This window comes from Rattus norvegicus, chromosome 10, assembly GCF_036323735.1.
Source record: "Rattus norvegicus strain BN/NHsdMcwi chromosome 10, GRCr8, whole genome shotgun sequence".
Taxonomy (NCBI): Eukaryota; Metazoa; Chordata; class Mammalia; order Rodentia; family Muridae; genus Rattus; species Rattus norvegicus.
In genome coordinates, this window is record NC_086028.1 from 38,082,074 (window position 1) to 38,101,095 (window position 19,022).

Sequence of the window (19,022 nt, forward strand, 5' to 3'; positions counted from 1 at the left end):
GACACCTATCTGCCTTTCTCATGGCTGCCAGCTGAGATGGGGCAAAGTTTGTTTGTAATCAGGATCAATGTCATAAGTTAATGTGTACCCAAGGAATGTACTCAAGGACTACACTCCAGGCACATTGTGCTTACTACTCCCTCGTGGACTTTGATGGTGTTGCTGGTCTGGACCCTTAAACCCATCTTATCAGAAATCAGCATTGTCCTACCTTGCCTCTGAAAGCCACGTGAATCCATGAAGGAGACCAGGAACCTTGCCACACTTTAAAGATAACTCAGCAAGCTGGGAATGTAACCGTGGGAGCATTATGACATCCTGGGTTCAATTTCCAGAACCAAGAAAAATTTCCTAAAATAGCTCAGTGAGATGGTTATCATCAAAATGGGATTCTAATAAAGTCTTCAGAAGTAATGTTTTTTTAAAAGATTTTTGGGGTTGAGGATTTAGCTCAGTGGTAGAGCGCTTGCCTAGGAAGCACAAGGCCCTGGGTTCGGTCCCCAGCTCCGAAAAAAAGAACCAAAAAAAAAAAAAAGATTTTTATTTTATGTATATGAGTGCTCTAGCTGTATGTACACTTGCATGCCAAAAGGGCATCAGGTCCCCATGACAGATGGTTGTGAGCCACCATGTGGTTGCTGGGAATGGAACTCAGGACCTCTGGAAGGACAGACAGTGCTCTTAACCACTGAGCCATCTCTCCAGCCCTAGAAGTGATGTTGACCTCTGAGCTTTTTCTAGGCAAAAACTACTGACCTGTTGTGTACAGGAAATTAGGTATTGCCTTTTATGGGAAGAGACTTAAACAGACTGTCTACAGTGTTTCAGTCCCCATCAGTCTGCACCTCCAGCTTAGTAAAGACCTGGTTATGAAGAACTCAAACTCCACCCTTAGGTTTTTGTTTTTAAAAACATGTGAGGGAGGGGGTAGCAGAAACTCTTAAGTTGGTGTCATTACAGCTTAGGTACTGAAAACACCAAATGAATCGTGTAGTTAGGGCTTTGGCTGAGCACTCCTAGCAGCCTCAGGGCAGCAGATGGTAGACTGAGTCTAAAACCCAAACACTGACTTCAGTAGGAATGAGTCCCTGTAGGTTCCTAGATTAACACTTACTGTATCGAATGTGCGGAGTTGTGGGTACTAAACAAGACCTTTGATTTGGGGAACATCTTACCACATAGCCCAGGCTAGCCCAGTTTATAGTCCTGCCACAGTCTTGGAAATGGACCACCACACTCGGCCATGGGAATTTTAAAAATTTTGAGAGGGAAAGCTGAATTTGAAGTCAGGATATGCATAGGAGCTTAGATCTCTGTATGACTATAAGAAACCACCCACACAAACAAAAAAGTTGCAAATAGATTTCTCTCTCCCTGGTCTGATATCTCACATAACCCTTCCCAAAGCTGTTCTCATCTTCACGATTGGACATTTGGACAAAAGTCTACATTTTGTTTATTTATCCCAGGCAGAAAAAGAGGAACTGCCAGAGTGCTGAAGGGAGCAGGGTGGTCACCAATTTAAGCAAAGCTAATGTTCTTCTTGCCAAGGGAGAATTGCGGCAGATGTCAGAGCTGGGGTAGGTTGGGATTTAACTGCAATGATCTGGGGGACTCCTCAGCACAAGGAGTCAATGAGTAAAGTCACGTTGTGGTGACAATGCACCTTTAATCCCAGCCCTTGAGAGGCAGAGGCAGGTGGATTTCCAGGTTCAAGGATAGGCTGAGTAGACCTGCCTGCCAGACATAAGCAGTAAGTCCTACCAGTTTAGAAGGCTAAATGGGAACTTGTGCAGAGTTGGGGAGAGGCTGTGTGGTGACCCAGTGAGCATTGAGTAAGAACACAGATGTGACTAGGTAAGCAAAACCGAACAACGTGATGTCCTAGAACCAGGTCTGTGGGCTCAGTGCCGGCCTCTCCCTCACCAGGACTCAGATGTGCAACTCATCCGAAAGATGAGCTCTTCATCCTCTCTTCTTTTGCTGCCTTCCTTTGCCCTGAGCAAAAGCAAAATAGCCTTTTGTGTCACTCCTTAAGTTCATCATAGCCCAGTCAGGGGAAAGAGCCTGAAGCCCCATGGCCTTTGCACAGGGAAAAGATCATTCACGCTCATGGGCACCGCACTGTCCCAAGGCCTCCAGATTCAAACCATCCGCAGGCCAGCCCTCCTCCCAAAGAAATGACGTGTTAGGGGCAAGTTATGCAACATCTCAACAAAACCTGTATTTAAAGGAAATGTGGAAGCTACACTATACCCAAAATTTAAACTACCCATCTGTTCTCTCCTATCCTCTAAATGAAGAGCTATGAGCTCCTTCCTCACAGGCCTCAGCTGCTCTAGTTCCAACCATAACACAAGGACTCTTGACTGGAAGGCAGAAGCTGTGTGCTGCAAAGTATATCTGACCATCTGACCGCCCTTCCTGTCTTTAGCTTCAGTCTTTTGCTCTCATGTGAGATGAGAGTAGGCCTCAGGCCTCGTGGACACATTTTGGGATTCAAATGATTAATTTACACGAAGAGAGAGACTAACAGGTTTGCTAGCAAGAGCTTGCTCACACCAGGTACAACCTCAGAGAAAAGTGCAGGAAAAAGGAGAAAGGGGAGACACAGTGAGTAGCTGTCTGAATGACTTCCAGGACTTCCGGGTGGGGAGGAGATCATTAGGACTGGGCAGTAATGGGACACTTCAGTGTCATCCCAGAGCAAGAGGTGTCTATAAAAGGGTGGAAGACTTTGAAATGGAGAAATGTTTCCAGGTAACATTTCAACAAAGGGTCAAAGTGTATTTGCTTTTTGGTTGGAACTGGCAGGTGTCTGGGCCTGTACTATGTAGGCCTACCTATGTTCTAACTACAGTACTAGCAGGATGGAGAGAGCTCTCTTTCCCAGATTGCAGCCCATAGGGGAAAGGCATCTGGGGACAGGAACATAGGCCTTGCCAAGAGTTAAATGGAGCAAATGGTTGCATCACAGGGAATGAAAGAGGGCTGGAAGTTGTGGGTATTGGAGACATGGGACCATAGCAACGGTCTTTCCTTCCTTAAAAGGCTTGACTCAAGGAGATAGGGGAAAGTACTTGTCACACAAACAGGAGGACCTAAGTTCAGATCACCAACACCCATGCTGGCACCCATGTAACAAGCCAGGAGTGCCAGCATGTCTGCAATCCTAGGGCGCCCCTGTCTCTCTGTCTCTCTCTCTCTCTGTCTCTCTCTCTCTGTCTCTGTCTCTGTCTCTCTCTCTCTCTGTCTCTGTCTCTCTCTCTGTCTCTGTCTCTGTCTCTGTCTCTCTCTCTGTCTCTGTCTCTCTCTCTCTCTGTCTCTCTCTCTGTCTCTCTCTCTGTCTCTCTCTCTCTCTCTCTCTCTCTCTCTCTCTCTCTCTCTGTGTGGGGGGGGACGAGTGAGCACTGGCTCCTCTTCCAGAGGACCCATGTTCAACTCCCAGCACCCGCATGGCAGCTCACAGCTGTCTGTAGCTCCAGTTCCAGGGGATCTGACACCCTCATATAAACATACGTGCATGCAAAACACCAATGGACATAAAGAAGTTTTAAAAATGTACCCTTTAAATAAAAAGAGCAAGTCCCTAAAGTAGTCCCAGGTCCTGCATCACATAAAGTCAGAGTCACTGGACACCTGGCACACAGCTCAGACCCCTGCTCTAAGCTCAAAGGGGCAGAGTCTGTGAGGGACAGGCTCAAAATAGCCTTAACAATGTCAGCCATGAGCAGGGCCTCTGAACATCAAAGCCTTACAAGAGGATAATCTCAACAGAGTCCCAATGGCCGGGGGGCTGGCACTGCAGTGACAGTGCCATCCAAGCCGAGCCGCCCAAGTTTGATCCCTGTAATTCAGATAAAGGTGGAAGGACAGAACTGACCTCACAAAGTTGTCCTCTGACCTCCCCATGCACACCGTGGCATATGTGTACACACAATAATATATATCTTTAAAAGGTCCGACTAAGAGACTCATCTTCTGCTCTGGGCTAAGGAAACTTTAGTTTTCTGAGCTGCAGTGTCCAAAGTCAAGATGGATGTAGCTATGCAGCTGTGCAGCTATGCAGCTATGCAGCTATGCCTCTACCTCCTTGGAACTTGCAGCTGACTTCAGGTTTCTTGGGTTTTTTTTGTTTTTTGTTTTTTTTTTTTTTTGGCTTGAGACAGGGTTTCTCTGTGTAATAACCCTGGCTGTCCTGGAACTCTCTCTCTAGACCAGGCTGGCCTCAAACTTAGAGTTCCACCTGCCCACATGCCTCTGTCTCCCGAGTGCTGGGATTAAAGGAATACACCACCACCACCAATCTAGCTATTTCAGATTCTGACTCATGTGCTTTGAGACCATTCAGAATAAATCTGAACAGAGCCATATGGACTGGGTATGGTGTTCAGCCCTGGGGTCACTCATTTCACCATGCCCACTGCAGCTAACTCCCGCCTTTTCTGTTGATACAGTTCATAGATAAGACATTTAAGGCTGCAGAAGTTAAGAGTTTAAGGCAGTGGTTCTCACCCTGTGGGTCACAATCCCATTGGAGATTGAACGACCCTTCCACAGGGGTCACCAAAGACCATCTGAAAACATTTCCATTATAACAGTAGTAAAACTAATTATGAAGTAGCAGCAAAAATAATTTTATGGTTGGGGTCAGCACCACATGAAGAACTGTATTAAAGGCTTGCATCAGGGAGGTTGCAAACCACCCTTTTAAGGATATGGGTGTATGACTGTCAGACACAGCCATTTCCCATCCTGCCTCACAGTCTAAGCAACTGTTGGAAGTAATTTGTCCTCTTCTGAGAACTTTTGGTACTAGCCAGCCATCATCAGGCAAGAGTCTGAGTCAGATGTTGGATTGTCAGTTGCTACAGTCTGCAATGTTCTTAAGCCAAATGACAGGGCCAGCTCAGGACTGCCAACCTATCATCTCCAGAAACTAGGAGACATCCAAAGGCTCTAGAGCAGGCAGTATACTTCTTCCATAAAGGGATACATCTTCCCAGCCTCTGTGGGCCACATATGACTAAAAGCCACTGTTGGATTGGCTCCAGGACAGAAAACCAACCATGGTTCGCTGTGACTGTAGCAGCCATGGGGTTGTCTCATGTTCTCCTTTCAAAGATGAAGTTCCTTAGGCTAAAGAAGGCAGTATAGCTTGGTTTTAAGAGCACACACTGGTACCTGGCTCTACCAACTCTCTGTCATATGATTCTGGGCAAAGTACTTAAGCTAGGATTCCTCATCAGCAAAGGGATTAGAATGCTTACTTCAAAGGCTACCGTGAGGTAAGAGTTCATTAGTGTCTATAAAGTACACCTGACACACTAATTAGTGTCATTCCCTAGCCCTTATGGTTGTAATGGGAGCAGAGGGTTGGGAACCTCACTCCAGGTTCCATGCCACTCACAGTTACCCCTGACCCCCTTCAGGACATGCTAAGAAAGGGACTGTCATGAACTTGAATATTACCAGTCACATTAGGGACTCTGCTTATAAAACAAAACAAAACAAAGTTGTGCTAGGCATGGTGCTGAGAACCATGACTTAGGAGACAGGCAGGCAGGTATCTTAGCAGATCTAGGCCAGTCAGGGACACACAGTGAGACCTTGTCTCAAATAAGCACACAAAGTCACAAAGGGAAGTCCATAAGTAGTTTATTGTCTTCAAGACTACAGTGTGGCTTCCTCTCCCGGAGCAGGGTCTTTCAAAGGCAGGGGACTGTCATCCAGGTGCAGGCTGCTCACTTGTCATTCTCGTACTTAGCTGGATTCTTCCGTTTGGACTGCGCAAACTCCTGGTTGCCCCATGTGTAGATCAGATAGAACAGTACAAATGCTGCAGGAATCAAGAGTAAGTTGTGAGTACACTCATTCTCTCAGCAACTTTTTAAAAATTTCCATTTTATTATTGTGTGTGTGTGTGTGTGCGCGTGCGCGCATGTATGATTGTGCACCACATATGTGTGTGGTGCCCTGGGGGCCAGAAGATGCTGGATGCCCTGGAACTGGAGTTATAGATGGTTGTGAGTACACCAATAGGTATGCTAGAAATCACACCTGGGTCATCTACATGAACAAGTGCATGCACCGTCTCTCCAGCTACCGGGTCCTTTTATTTATTTTTAAAGACTTATTTACTATATATGAGTACACTGTAGCTCTCTTCCACACACCAGAAGAGGATATCGGATGCCCATTACAGATGGTTGTGAGCCACCATGTGGTTGCTGGGAATTGAACTCAGGACCTCTGGAAGAGCAGTCAGTGCTCTTAACCGCTGAGCCATCTCTCCAGCCCCTCCCCCTTTTTATTTTTTGATATGGTCTCATTATGTAGACAGACTGGCCTCAAACAAGGGATCCACCCACCTCTGTCATGTGCCATATCCTTATGTCTGACTTTCAACAAATTCTGCCCGTTATTCTATTGTCCCTAGCTTATAACTTTTTGTTTGGCTTTGGAGAAAGGGTTTTTCTGTGTAGCCCTGGCTGTCCTTGAACTCAGGGATCTGCCTGCCTCTGGCTCCTGAGCATTGGGATTAAAGGCACACATGCCTGGCCTTTGCTTTTCATATTTTATTTTATGAGTGTTTCACCTGAATGTATGGTTGTACAACTGTGTGCATGCCCTGTGCTGTGACTCAGGACAAACCGAGGTGACTAAGGTAATCCCTTAGGACACTGAAGTCACAGATGGTTGTAAGCCACCATATGGGTGCTGGGAACAGAATCCAGATCCTCTAAAAGAGCAGAAAAGGCTTTGAACTGTCAAGCCATCCTCAGCCCTAAGATTCTGTTGCTGTTTTGAGACAGGCTCTCAGTATAAGGCCCTTGCTGGCCCAGAACTCCCTACGTAGACCAGGTTGGCCTCAAAGTACATTGAACCACCTGCTTCTGCCTCAGGATCACTGGAATTAAATGCAAGCACTATTATGACCAGAATCCACTTTTAATAAGAAGTTCAAAATGGTTATATTAAACAACCATTTTAGAAGCAACCCAAACAAAGACATCAACCCAGGAAGATTTAGCCCTCACATTCCCTAGTCTCTCTCCTACTTAATACCAAATAAAAAATACCATGAAATTCACCTAAAATAAACTTCACTATTTTAAAAAAAAAAGTACATTTTCAGTTGCTGTGCTTGGGCCTGCCTACAATCCCAGCCACCAGTCCTAAGGACAAGGCAGTAAAATCTTAAGTTTGAGGCCAGCCTGGCTTCTACAGCAAGATCGAACCTCAGCCTCTCCATCAAATTTAAGTGCACCTTCCACGGGTTCTTGACATATTCACAACGCCATGAAACCGTCAGCAAAAGAGGCCGCATATCTGGGGTTGGGGATTTGGCTCAGTGGTAGAGCGCTTGCCTAGGAAGTGCAAGGTCCTGGGTTCGATCCCCAGCCCCGAAAAAAAAAAAAAAGAAAAAAAAAAAGGCCGCATATCTAACACAAGACATTGATTGCATCAGCCTTTCGTCATTGATAGTGGACAGAGATGACCTCAGAGGGAGACGTTGGAGTCACCCAAGTGACCTTAGGCCAGTCATTTCGATACGATAAGAACTCCATGTCTGTCGAAGATGTTGGTAAGAAAGGTGCGCGCGGCCGTACCCCACCCGCCCCGCACTCACGCGGCGCCACGCGCAGGATGCGCTCGCGAGTGCGGCGCAGCACGTTGGGGATGCCTTTGCTGAAATAGTGCGGGAAGGCGCGCTGCTCAAAGGGCGACAAGCTGTAGGAGATCACATGCCGTATCCGCGTCAGGTTCCCAAACTCGCGGCCCATGGTGGCGGCGGCCCTGAGGACAGAAGATAGGTGCGTGGCTCAGTCTCGCAAAAAACTCCCACTGCCCACGACCACGACCCTCTGTACCCAGTCACCTCTACCTCCACAGCGCTGAGCCCGGCTTTGCACGTCACTTCCGGGAGGAGCGGAAGCCGACCCTGGAGATCGTGAAGTCATTTCCGGGAGCTACCATTTTTCTTCTATCTTGAGGAGGAGATGCAAAAAGAAATGCGAGTTGACCTCGGTGGGCGCGGCCTGACCTTCCGCGGGTGCGGAACTGACCCAAGGAGAGACATGTGGGTGGGGCCTACAGAGGTGCCTGTGGGCTTAAGGGAGCGTGGTGGACCTCAAGGAGAGGGTGTTGTTGCTAAGGGGCGGAGCTTGAAGAGGAATGGGGGCCTGGTGGGTGAATGTACTGAGCTTTTGGGAGCAAGTGGGCGGGGCCTAAGCCCCTAGGGATCTTAGTTGGATACGCTCGTAAGGTCCTTGTCTAGAGGGCGCAGGGGCGGTGCCTTATAGGTGCATGGGGCGTGGATTAGGATGATGGGCGGGGCTTAGGAGCTTCTGGCCGTTCCAAGAGGCTGTCCTTTCTGCTCAGTACTAGGCCTTTGAATAACAGAGCGGGGAGCTGCTATTAAAAAAAAAAAAAAAAAAAAAAAAGACTTGTTCTCCTAGTTCTGCTGTTCCTAAGCCTCGCAAGGTATATGTGGTCCCCGTAACCAAAAGGGGGCTGGGCTGTTATCAGTCCCTCACTGACCGCAGTACAAAATTAGGGAGATGGATCTAGAGCTTCAGTATACACTGCCTAGCAAGCCACTAGCAGGCTGTAGACTTGTCCAAGATGTGATGTAAAGGTTTCTCCTAGTTCAGTCATGAGTCTGACAGTTGTCAGCTGTGGATAGAGGTGGTAGGAGCCAAGGAGAAAGTTGTGGGTTTGGGATGAGTGTGTCATCAAGCCCAGACGCCACTCTCTAAGGAGCTGTTGTGTTTTCCCTAAAGTGCATTCTCTTAACTGATCTTATCCTGTGGGACTCACCGACCTTTCTCCTCCTCTCAGTGGCTGTAAATGGGATAAATAATTTGGCAATCAAACTGGGGCAGTTTGTCAGTGAGTTTAGGTTTTGCGAGAGTAGTTCGGATTTAACAATCTGGTGTTGGGCAAACTGATTTTTTTTTCTGTGTTATTAGTGTGTTTTGACTTTCTCCCAAGAGATAGTCTCCTTCCAAGAGGCACTAGATAGCCTCTCCTTTCATGGCGCACCTGCATGTGCGTCCATGAGCACATGTGCGTACACACACACACACACACACACACACACACACACGGTTTTCCTTAAACATTGTCTAGCTTGATCTCACCTCCAAGTCAGTAACATAAATACTTTAATCAAAGACTAAAACACTGTTGTGATTTCTGCCATCTGGGTGGTTGGTTAAAAAATAAATAAGGTGTTTACTTGATAACACTTGCTAATGTCTCAAAACTTTTCAACCAGAGTATGGTCAAGTGAATTGTAGACCAAAACAAGGGCATTAGGCTATTGTACTTTCGTTACATTTTAAAATGTGTATTTGTATTTGGTATGCAAGGGCTAAGGGTGTAGGTCAGAAGGCAATCTGTAGGAGTCTCTTCTCCCCTCTTACCATAAGGATCACACGAGTTGAATTCAGGCCTTTAGGACTGAACTTTCTGGTCATTAGGCTTGGTGGCAAGTTGCTATCTTGCCATCCCAGCTAGATAGTGTGGATTTTCATAAAAAGATTTGTTTATTTTCATTTTTTTAAAGATTTATTTATTATATATATATACACTGTCACTGTCCTCCGACACACCAGAAGAGAGCATCAAATCTCATTACAGATGGTTGTGAGCCACCATGTGGTTGCTGGGATTTGAACTCATGACCTCTGGAAGAGCAGTCAGTGCTCTTAACCGCTGAGCCATCTCTCCAGCCCCTTATTTTCATTTTAAAGATTTATTTATTCATTTATTATATATAAGTACACTGTAGCTGTCTTCAGACACACCAGAAGAGGGCATCGGGTCTCCTTACAGATGGTTGTGAGCCACCATGTGGTTGCTGGGAATTGAACTCAGGACCTCTGGAAGAGCAGTCGGGTGCTCTTAACCGCTGAGCCATCTCTCTAGCCCTTATTTTCATTTTATAATGGGTGTTTTGCATCCCTAAGGATGCCAGAGAGACCCTCGGATCCCGGCCCACAGCAGCTCTCTGCTCCCAAACCCCGTGGGAGAGAGACCTCACCGCCTGATCAGGTGGGCACTCCTGAGGCTGCAGAGCGGAGGAGACCACCAACACTGCCCACCCCTGCCCACATCCCTGGCCCAAGAGGCAACTGTATAAGGCCTCTGCGTTCCCGTAGGGGAGGGCCCAGGAGCGGCAGGACCCCTGCCCCTGAGACACCGCCGGAACCTGAAGGAAACAGACCGGATAAACAGTTCTCTGCACCCAAATCCCGTGGGAGGGAGAGCTGAACCTTCAGAGAGGCAGACACGCCTGGGAGACCAGAGGAGGCTGCACTCTGTGCACGTCCAGACGCCAGAGGAGAACACCAAGCGTCAGCTGGAGCCCTGGTGCGCAGAGGCTCCCGGAAAGAGCAGCGCAGATCTTCCCAGTTGCTGCCGCCGCGGAGAGAACTTGGACAGTGCCCCTCGAGGAGCAGACTTGAGCCTTGGAACCACAGGTGGGACCAACTTTTCCCCTGCAGGAAACCTGCCTGGTGAACTCAAGACACAGGCCCACAGGAACAGCTGAAGACCTGTAGAGAGGAAAAACTACACGCCCGAAAGCAGAACACTCTGTCCCCATAACTGGCTGAAAGAAAACAGGAAAACAGGTCTACAGCATGCCTGACACACAGGCTTATAGGACAGTCTAGCCACGGTCAGAAATAGCAGAACAAAGTAACACTAGAGATAATCTGATGGCGAGAGGCAAGCGCAGGAACCCAAGCAACAGAAACCAAGACTACATGGCATCATCGGAGCCCAATTCTCCCACCAAAGCAAACACGGAATATCCAAACACACCAGAAAAGCAAGATCTAGTTTCAAAATCATATTTGATCATGATGCTGGAGGACTTCAAGAAAGACATAAAGAACTCCCTTAGAGAACAAGTAGAAGCCTACAGAGAGGAATCACAAAAATCCCTGAAAGAATTCCAGGAAAACACAATCAAACAGTTGAAGGAATTAAAAATGGAAATAGAAGCAATCAAGAAAGAACACATGGAAACAACCCTGGACATAGAAAATCAAAAGAAAAGACAAGGAGCTGTAGATACAAGCTTCACCAACAGAATACAAGAGATGGAAGAGAGAATCTTGGGAGCAGAAGATTCCATAGAAATCATTGACTCAACTGTCAAAGATAATGTAAAGCAGAAAAAGCTACTGGTCCAAAACATACAGGAAATCCAGGACTCAATGAGAAGATCAAACCTAAGGATAATAGGTATAGAAGAGAGTGAAGACTCCCAGCTCAAAGGACCAGTAAATATCTTCAACAAAATCATAGAAGAAAACTTCGCTAACCTAAAAAAAGAGATACCCATAGGCATACAAGAAGCCTACAGAACTCCAAATAGATTGGACCAGAAAAGAAACACCTCCCGTCACATAATTGTCAAAACACCAAACGCACAAAATAAAGAAAGACTATTAAAAGCAGTAAGGGAAAAAGGTCAAGTAACATATAAAGGCAGACCTATCAGAATCACACCAGACTTTTCGCCAGAAACTATGAAGGCCAGAAGATCCTGGACAGATGTCATACAGACCCTAAGAGAACACAAATGCCAGCCCAGGTTACTGTATCCTGCAAAACTCTCAATTAACATAGATGGAGAAACCAAGATATTCCATGACAAAACCAAATTTACACAATATCTTTCTACAAATCCAGCACTACAAAGGATCATAAAGGGTAAAGCCCAACATAAGGAGGCAAGCTATACCCTAGAAGAAGCAAGAAACTAATCATCTTGGCAACAAAACAAAGAGAAGAAAAGCACACAAACATAACCTCACATCCAAATATAAATATAACAGGAAGCAATAATCACTATTCCTTAATATCTCTCAACATCAATGGCCTCAACTCCCCAATAAAAAGACATAGATTAACAAACTGGATACGCAATGAGGACCCTGCATTCTGCTGCCTACAGGAAACACACCTCAGAGACAAAGACAGACACTACCTCAGAGTGAAAGGCTGGAAAACAACTTTCCAAGCAAATGGTCAGAAGAAGCAAGCTGGAGTAGCCATTCTAATATCAAATAAAATCAATTTTCAATTAAAAGTCATCAAAAAAGATAAGGAAGGACACTTCATATTCATCAAAGGAAAAATCCACCAAGATGAACTCTCAATCCTCATCTCATCTTCGGTTGGTTTATATACAAGTGTGCAATTTCTAGGCTTGAAAGTAAAATGATGCTATCTGGTGCTGGATAGAGGAGCCTTATTTTTTATTATGGCAGCTTGCTATTTTTGTAACATGGTGATTTGGTTGAACACAATAAAGTACAGTAGTAACTGATCTCCCCTTCTTCCTGGATGAGTGAGGAGATGATTAAATGTTGATGTCAGCATCCTTGAGCATATTCAGATGAGCTTCTGCTTCTGTTGAAAAGGATGCTGTGTTTGATTGTGGTCCGAAGCTTTGAAGCACTACTTGGCATCTCCTTCCTTGGAGGTCTCACTGTTTAAACATAACAGATTTGATAGCTTGTTGGTAAGGTGAGGTCCAGCTTGTCTCCACTAGGTCATCTTCATGTGAATCCGGTGGTTATACGGTTTTGTTCTAGGGATATTTCATTTTTTTAATAACGGTTTTAGCTGACATTCATGGAGAGAATGAATCCTTAGAACTGTGCCACTAGTGAAAGGAAATCCTGTCTAGAGTATGTTTCTTTACAAAGCTGTGTCACACCATCCTTTGGGCCCTCAGCTGGAAAAGTAGAATCAAGTCTCAAATAATGCCTTTTAAATTGTATCCTCTAGTATTATAGATGTAGGACAGTACTGTATCATACCTCTGTGGATGTAAAATAGCTTGTACCTGCTTTATGATACGTAGTAGTGACCGTGCTTTATCAGAGCTGTTTTTAATGATGTTGCTCAGAATGTTTTCTTTCCAGATGATGATTGAGAAGCTAATTAAAAAAAAAAAATGGTGCCAGGTACCACAAGAGTAACAGAACTGTGCTGTTTTCTCGGGTTTTGTTTTTTTACTTTTTTTTTTTTTAATGGAGTGTGCTGGATGTCTCTACAGTTTTGTTCAGATGACTGCAGAACCTGGAAAAGCTGTTGCTGCTGTTGATGCATAACACACTGCTATTATTGGTCTTTTTACATAAATATAAATATATATATATACAGTTATATAATTTGAATTTTTTGAAACTTTAGCTGTGCTGTCAACTTTGGAAAAAAGTATCCCCGTTTACTGTGTTGAGTTGGCACTGTACGGAAATTAACAGCCATATTGGTCTAGAAATGTTGAACTTAAGTTTTTTCCATTTGTACAGGGGTAACACACTGTATTAAATATGTAAGGTCTTATCTACCTGGGTTTGATTACAAAAACTAATAAAGTATTCTCTAAATTAAAATAAAATAAAATAAAAATAAATAAATAAATAGCCAAACAAACAATAAACAAAACAAAATTAAAAAAATAAAAAAAAAAAGGATGCCAGAGAGAAAGGCATTGGCTCCCCTGGAAGTAGGGTTACAAATGACCACGAGCCAAAAAGTTTGTTCCAGGAAAAGCAACCAGTGCCCTTAGCTGCCGAGTCATCGTCTCTCCAGCTTCAAGATATTGTAATTTTTAATTGGTCAAGGTTAAAGGTGATGTCCCCTTTTTATTTTGAGATGGTGTGTCCACATTGTATAGCTCTGGCTGTCCTAGAACTCTCTATGTATACCAGGCTGCCCTTGAATCCACGGAGACCCACCAGCCTGTGTCTCCTAAATGCTGGGATTAAAGGCATGCACCTCCACACCTGGTCCCTGATGTCCTCCTTTAAAGCACCTTGCAAGTAGCTGTTGTCTTGTGCCAACTTTACAACCCCCATACTGAGCCACCTGGACAGGTTGAACAGCCTAACATTACTGGAATTTTGGAACCCATTGTGACTTTCCGCCTCTCAGATTCACTGGGCAGTACATAATCGGTTATTCTAAGCGCCTGAATGTGGGAGCTCTAGAGATAGATAAGGAATCAAGAGAAAAAAAGACAAAGAAAAAACAAACAAACAAACCTAATGTTTCTGCGGTTACACCTCCAGCCCAAAGCCCACGAGGTTTTGTTTTCTAATTTGTTGGATTTCTGTCGGGCTCTCAGCTACCTAAGTAGTCCGTTAGGGTGATGATACTTGGTGGGTTTGAAGTGAATGTCAGGAGAAACAGGGAAAGAAAGCTAAATAAGTAGATAAATCTGGATCTAATGAGAACAAATTGGATAGAACCGTGTTATCAGCTGACTGCTGTAGAGCTGATAAGAAATGACTTACAGCTAGGCATCCTTGAGGTCTGATTACAGAAGTAAAGTTACTCTTCCACACCTAGATTTTATTTAAGGACCACACCAGGGCCTCCCTGACCTTTAGGAAGAAGACTGGGGCATGGGGAGATGCGTTCCTTCTTAGTTCTCCCAAGCCATGGCATTTCCCAGCAGATTCCTGTTGGGGGTTTGCTGCTTTGCCTGGCTGTGTCTTCTTATTAGCCTTAGCTCTCAGGCTTCCACGGGAGAATCCCAGGCTGGAGCCAGTGAAAATTTGGAGTCTGAGGCAGACCCCTGGTCCTTGCTGTTGCCTGTAGATGGGACTGACAGGTCTGGCCTCTTGCCCCCCCTCTTCAAGGTTCTCTCTGATAGGCGAGGTGAGACCCCTAAGCTGCAGCCTGACTCCAGAGCTCTCTACTACATGAAAAAGCTCTATAAGACGTATGCTACCAAAGAGGGGGTTCCTAAACCCAGCAGAAGTCACCTCTACAATACCGTCCGGCTCTTCAGCCCCTGTGCCCAGCAGGAGCAGGCTCCCAGCAACCAGATGACAGGTGGGTCGGAGGAGATTGTTCAACTGGGCTGGGGGACAAGACGGGCTTTACTGCTGCTATAACTATAAGGAGCCACACCTTGATTTGGGTTTGGTGGTTTGTTTTGAGGCAAGATCTTCCCCTGTTACCCAGCTCCTCCTGCCTCAGCTCCCTGAATACTGGAATCGCACAGGTTTTCACTGTTGCTTGAATTTTATTTTACATGATTCTCAGTATCCGACTGAAACAAACCTTTTAAGTTAGCACTTTTTAAAAAGCTTTAAAAAATTTTTTTTTGGTGTGGTTGTACTAAGGATTAAATTGGTGGTGGTAATGGGGCTCACATATGTTAGCTAAACCTTCTGCTACGACATCCCTGGCCAATAGCATTGGTTACACTGTTTGTTTCCTAAACCATCTTTAGTTAAGAAACTAATATGGTAGATCTGTCTTGTTCGAGTTTCCTTTAAAGTTTTATTGTCTTAGACAGTCTCAAACTTGCAGTGACTCTCCTGCTTCAGCCACTCTAGTGCTGTGGGATTACAGGCACACGGCAGCACAGCAGCTCAGTGTGTGAAGGTTAAAAGAGACTAATGCGGGGCTGGGGATTTAGCTCAGTGGTAGAGCGCTTGCCTAGGAAGCGCAAGGTCCTGGGTTCGATCCCCAGCTCCGGGGAAAAAAAAAAAAAAAAGAGAGACTAATGTCTTGAAAGGCCAAAGAAAGTTCTGGAGGTAGCTAGTATCTTTCATTCTACCAAGCTGTTGGCTGATGGTGCCCTAAAACTTGCCTTTGTGGTGGGTGATATGGGACATTTCCCCTTGTTTCCCTGGAAGAGGAAAGTTTCAGTCTCCTCTGCACAGTGCATCTTCTTTAAAAAAAAAAAACATCGGCTGGCTGAGATGTGGTACCATTTATGTCCTAGATACTAGGTGCCTAGAGTTTGACCTCCAGAACCAACAAGACAAAACTCACCTGGGGTGCGGTGACTCATGACTTTAATTCTAGCCCTCAGGAGACAGGAACAGGCTAATCTCTTTGAGTTCAGGGCCAGCTGGGTCTACAGAGTGAGTTCCAGGATAGCTAGGGCTACACAGACCTCTCTCAATAAGCAAGCAAGCAAAATCCCAAACCTCCAAGCATTAGTCAGCAACGGGGGACCTGTTTAGTAAGAAGAAGAGTTGTGCTTTTAAAAACCAAAACCAGCAAACACCCGGGGCTTTGGAGGTAACTCAGTGGATGAAGGCTTCTTCAGCAAGCCTGACAAGAACCAGCTCCTACAAGCTGTCTTTCAACCTCCATATGTGCTCCACACTCCCCATGCCCCAATACAGACACACACACACACTGGCCACCAGTTCATGAAAACCATAACTGTCCAGGGCAGTTGTGGCTGTTGAAAGCTGCCCTCCCCACCCTTGCCCGTTTCACTGTAGCAGCCTCATACCCTCCATTTGTTTCCAATCTCGACAGTCAAATGTTTCCAACCTCGACAGTCAAATGTTTCCAAGTGACTTGTTTCATTCGGGTCTAGACTGCCTCGATAGTGTTGCTTTCCTGGTCTCCTGCCTGTGTGTGTAGGAATGACTCCACAGGGAGATACTCTGCTCCACTGTCTGTGTTTGGGTCTGAAACCGGAGGGTGTAATGATTGTCTTTGGTTTCACAAACCTGTTCTCACCTTTTTCTGAGATGAAAATTGTTTGCATGTGTGAGTTAGGGATGAGGATCATGAGTAGAAAGGCCAGAGAAAAGTTTTTTTTGTTTTTTTGTTTTTTTTTTTTTGGTTCTTTTTTTCGGAGCTGGGGACCGAACCCAGGGCCTTGCGCTTCCTAGGCAAGTGCACTACCACTGAGCTAAATCCCCAACCCCTGAGAAAAGTTTTCAGAAGTTGGTTCTCTTCTTTTACCATGTAGGTCCAAACTCAAGTCCTCAAGCTTAGTGGCAATTGTCCTTCCCCACTGAGCTCCACCCACCAGCCCACATTCTCGAATAGCCTGGCTGGTCTTGAACTCAGTCCATAGCCAAAGGGGCCATTGACCTTCTGGTCTTCTTGCCTCTATTTTCCAAGACCTGACTCACCCTGTGTGGATTTGGGAGGAGATTTTTGAAAGGTGTGTGTATGGGGATGGGGGATATGTCTCATGTAACCAACTCAGACTGCCCTCAAACTCACTGTATAGCCAAAGATGGCATTTACCTCCCAAGTACTGGCTTTGTGGGTGTGGGTTACCAGACCCAGGTGTGTGTGTGCGTGAGTGTGATGAAGGACTCTCATTATGTAGCCGAGGCTGGTGGCAATCCTTCTGTCAGCCTCCAAAGTGACAGTGTTACAAAAACAGACCTCTGTCCACCCGAAAGCATGGCTCCAGGCCCTTGTGCCTACCAGGCAAATGCTCTGCCACTGACTTATACCCCAGACCCTCCACAGTTTCCCTATCAGCTCCCTTCTTCCCTTTGTTTCTGAGGCTTAGGGGAGGGAAGGGAAGGGAAACTGCCTATGGTCAAGTACTAATTCCTCAGTCTCACTTCCTGCTTTCTCCAGTTCGTTTGCAAACATTACTTACTGGTGGCTTCTCTTCTCAGGACCCCTGCCAATGGTGGACCTGCTATTTAACCTGGACCGGGTGACTGCCATGGAACACTTACTCAAATCGGTCTTGCTATACACTCTGAACAACTCCGCTGCTTCCTCCTCCACTGTGACCTGTGTGTGTGACCTTGTGGTAAAGGAGCCCATGTCTTCCAGCAAGGCTACCCCAAGAGCGCCATACTCATTTACCCTGAGGAAACACAGGTGGATTGAGATGGATGTGACCTCCCTCCTTCAGCCCCTGGTGGCCTCAAGCGAGAGGAGCATTCACCTATCTGTCAATTTTACATGCACAAGAGACCAGGCCCCAGAGAATGGAACGTTTAATATGCCTCTCTCAGTGCCGCCCTCGCTCATCTTGTATCTCAATGACACGAGTACCCAGGCCTACCATTCCTGGCAGTCCCTTCAGTCCACCCAGAGGCATTCACAGCATCCCGGCCAGGGCAGTGTGACTACCCGTCCTGTGGAAGAGGAGGCTACTGAGGTAGAAAGATCTCCTCGGCACCGTCGGGGACAGAAAACCCTCAGCTCAGAAACAAAGAAGCCACTTACAGCATCCTTCAATCTCAGTGAATACTTCAGACAGTTTCTTTTCCCTCAAAACGAGTGTGAACTCCATGATTTCAGACTGAGTTTTAGTCAGCTCAAATGGGACAACTGGATCGTGGCCCCGCACAGATACAACCCTAGGTACTGTAAAGGGGACTGTCCCCGGGCAGTCAGGCATCGGTACGGCTCTCCTGTGCACACCATGGTCCAGAATATCATCTATGAGAAGCTAGACCCCTCAGTGCCAAGGCCTTCATGTGTGCCCGGCAAATACAGCCCCTTGAGCGTGTTGACCATTGAACCCGATGGCTCCATTGCTTACAAAGAGTACGAAGATATGATAGCTACAAGGTGCACCTGTCGTTAGCATGGGGCTCTCTACAACACCTGAGCCTGTCTGGCAGAGCAGTGCCATGGGCCTTAGAGGGCCTGGGCAGAGAGCTTCATGTGACCAATCTTTCTGTGTCACTCAGTGCACATTGTATGAGCAGGGGAAGTGTGTGTGTGTGTGGATGAGCATGTTGTGTGCAGTAGCCATAGGTGTACAGGACACACTGGTCGTTGCCATAAACCAAGTGGATTATAGCTCATTCGGAGATCTTTTTCTTACCCACGAGTGTGGTTTCCAATGGACAAATTTATTAGCATAGGTCTTGAGTGGAAATGTAGCTGTGAACACTTCAGAGTGCTGTGGTTTTACGCGTAACAGAAGAATAAACCGTTGATGGCATAAATTGCGTGTGTTCTATTAAAAGACCACTTCTATAGTCTTGTTTTGAGGATGGGGGCATCCTGATAGCCAGCCTTAGCTTGTCTTTACCAAAATGGAGGTGAACTTGGTTGCTGAATGCTATGAAGAGAGCCAGTGGGACTGTAGTTAGGATGGATGGGCAGTGTCCACTAAGTATGACTTTGATGACCACAGTGCCAATTCTTCCCATGGCCAGCTTGCTGCCATCAGTTGAGTCACATAGAATAACATGTGTCCCATTCATTAAGGGAAATGTGGCTTTCTGGCTTTTCCATGA

General features: G+C 46.0%; 2 protein-coding genes across 5 annotated transcripts; one reads left to right on the forward strand and one right to left on the reverse strand.

The window, feature by feature from the left end:
* Positions 1 to 4,617: 4,617 nt before the first annotated feature.
* Positions 4,618 to 11,798, reverse strand: Uqcrq (ubiquinol-cytochrome c reductase, complex III subunit VII). Of its 2 annotated transcripts, XM_006246316.5 has the most exons (3): positions 7,889 to 11,798; positions 7,634 to 7,800; positions 5,642 to 5,839 (listed from the first exon to the last, which is right to left on the reverse strand). In XM_006246316.5, the coding sequence occupies exons 2-3, from the start codon at positions 7,785 to 7,787 to the stop codon at positions 5,745 to 5,747; spliced, it is 249 nt and encodes an 82-aa protein (XP_006246378.1). In that variant the 5' UTR covers positions 7,788 to 7,800; positions 7,889 to 11,798; the 3' UTR covers positions 5,642 to 5,744. The 2 variants fall into 2 exon arrangements, with proteins under 2 accessions (NP_001020305.1, XP_006246378.1); NM_001025134.1 differs by having other exon boundaries at positions 4,618 to 5,839; positions 7,634 to 7,905.
* Gdf9 (growth differentiation factor 9) lies at positions 7,948 to 18,728 on the forward strand. 3 transcript variants are annotated; one of them, XM_017597502.3, is made up of 3 exons: positions 7,948 to 8,056; positions 14,679 to 14,874; positions 17,436 to 18,728. In XM_017597502.3, exons 2-3 carry the CDS (start codon positions 14,742 to 14,744, stop codon positions 18,359 to 18,361), a joined length of 1,059 nt encoding a protein of 352 aa, XP_017452991.1. In that variant the 5' UTR covers positions 7,948 to 8,056; positions 14,679 to 14,741; the 3' UTR covers positions 18,362 to 18,728.
* The last annotated feature ends 294 nt before the right edge of the window (positions 18,729 to 19,022 follow it).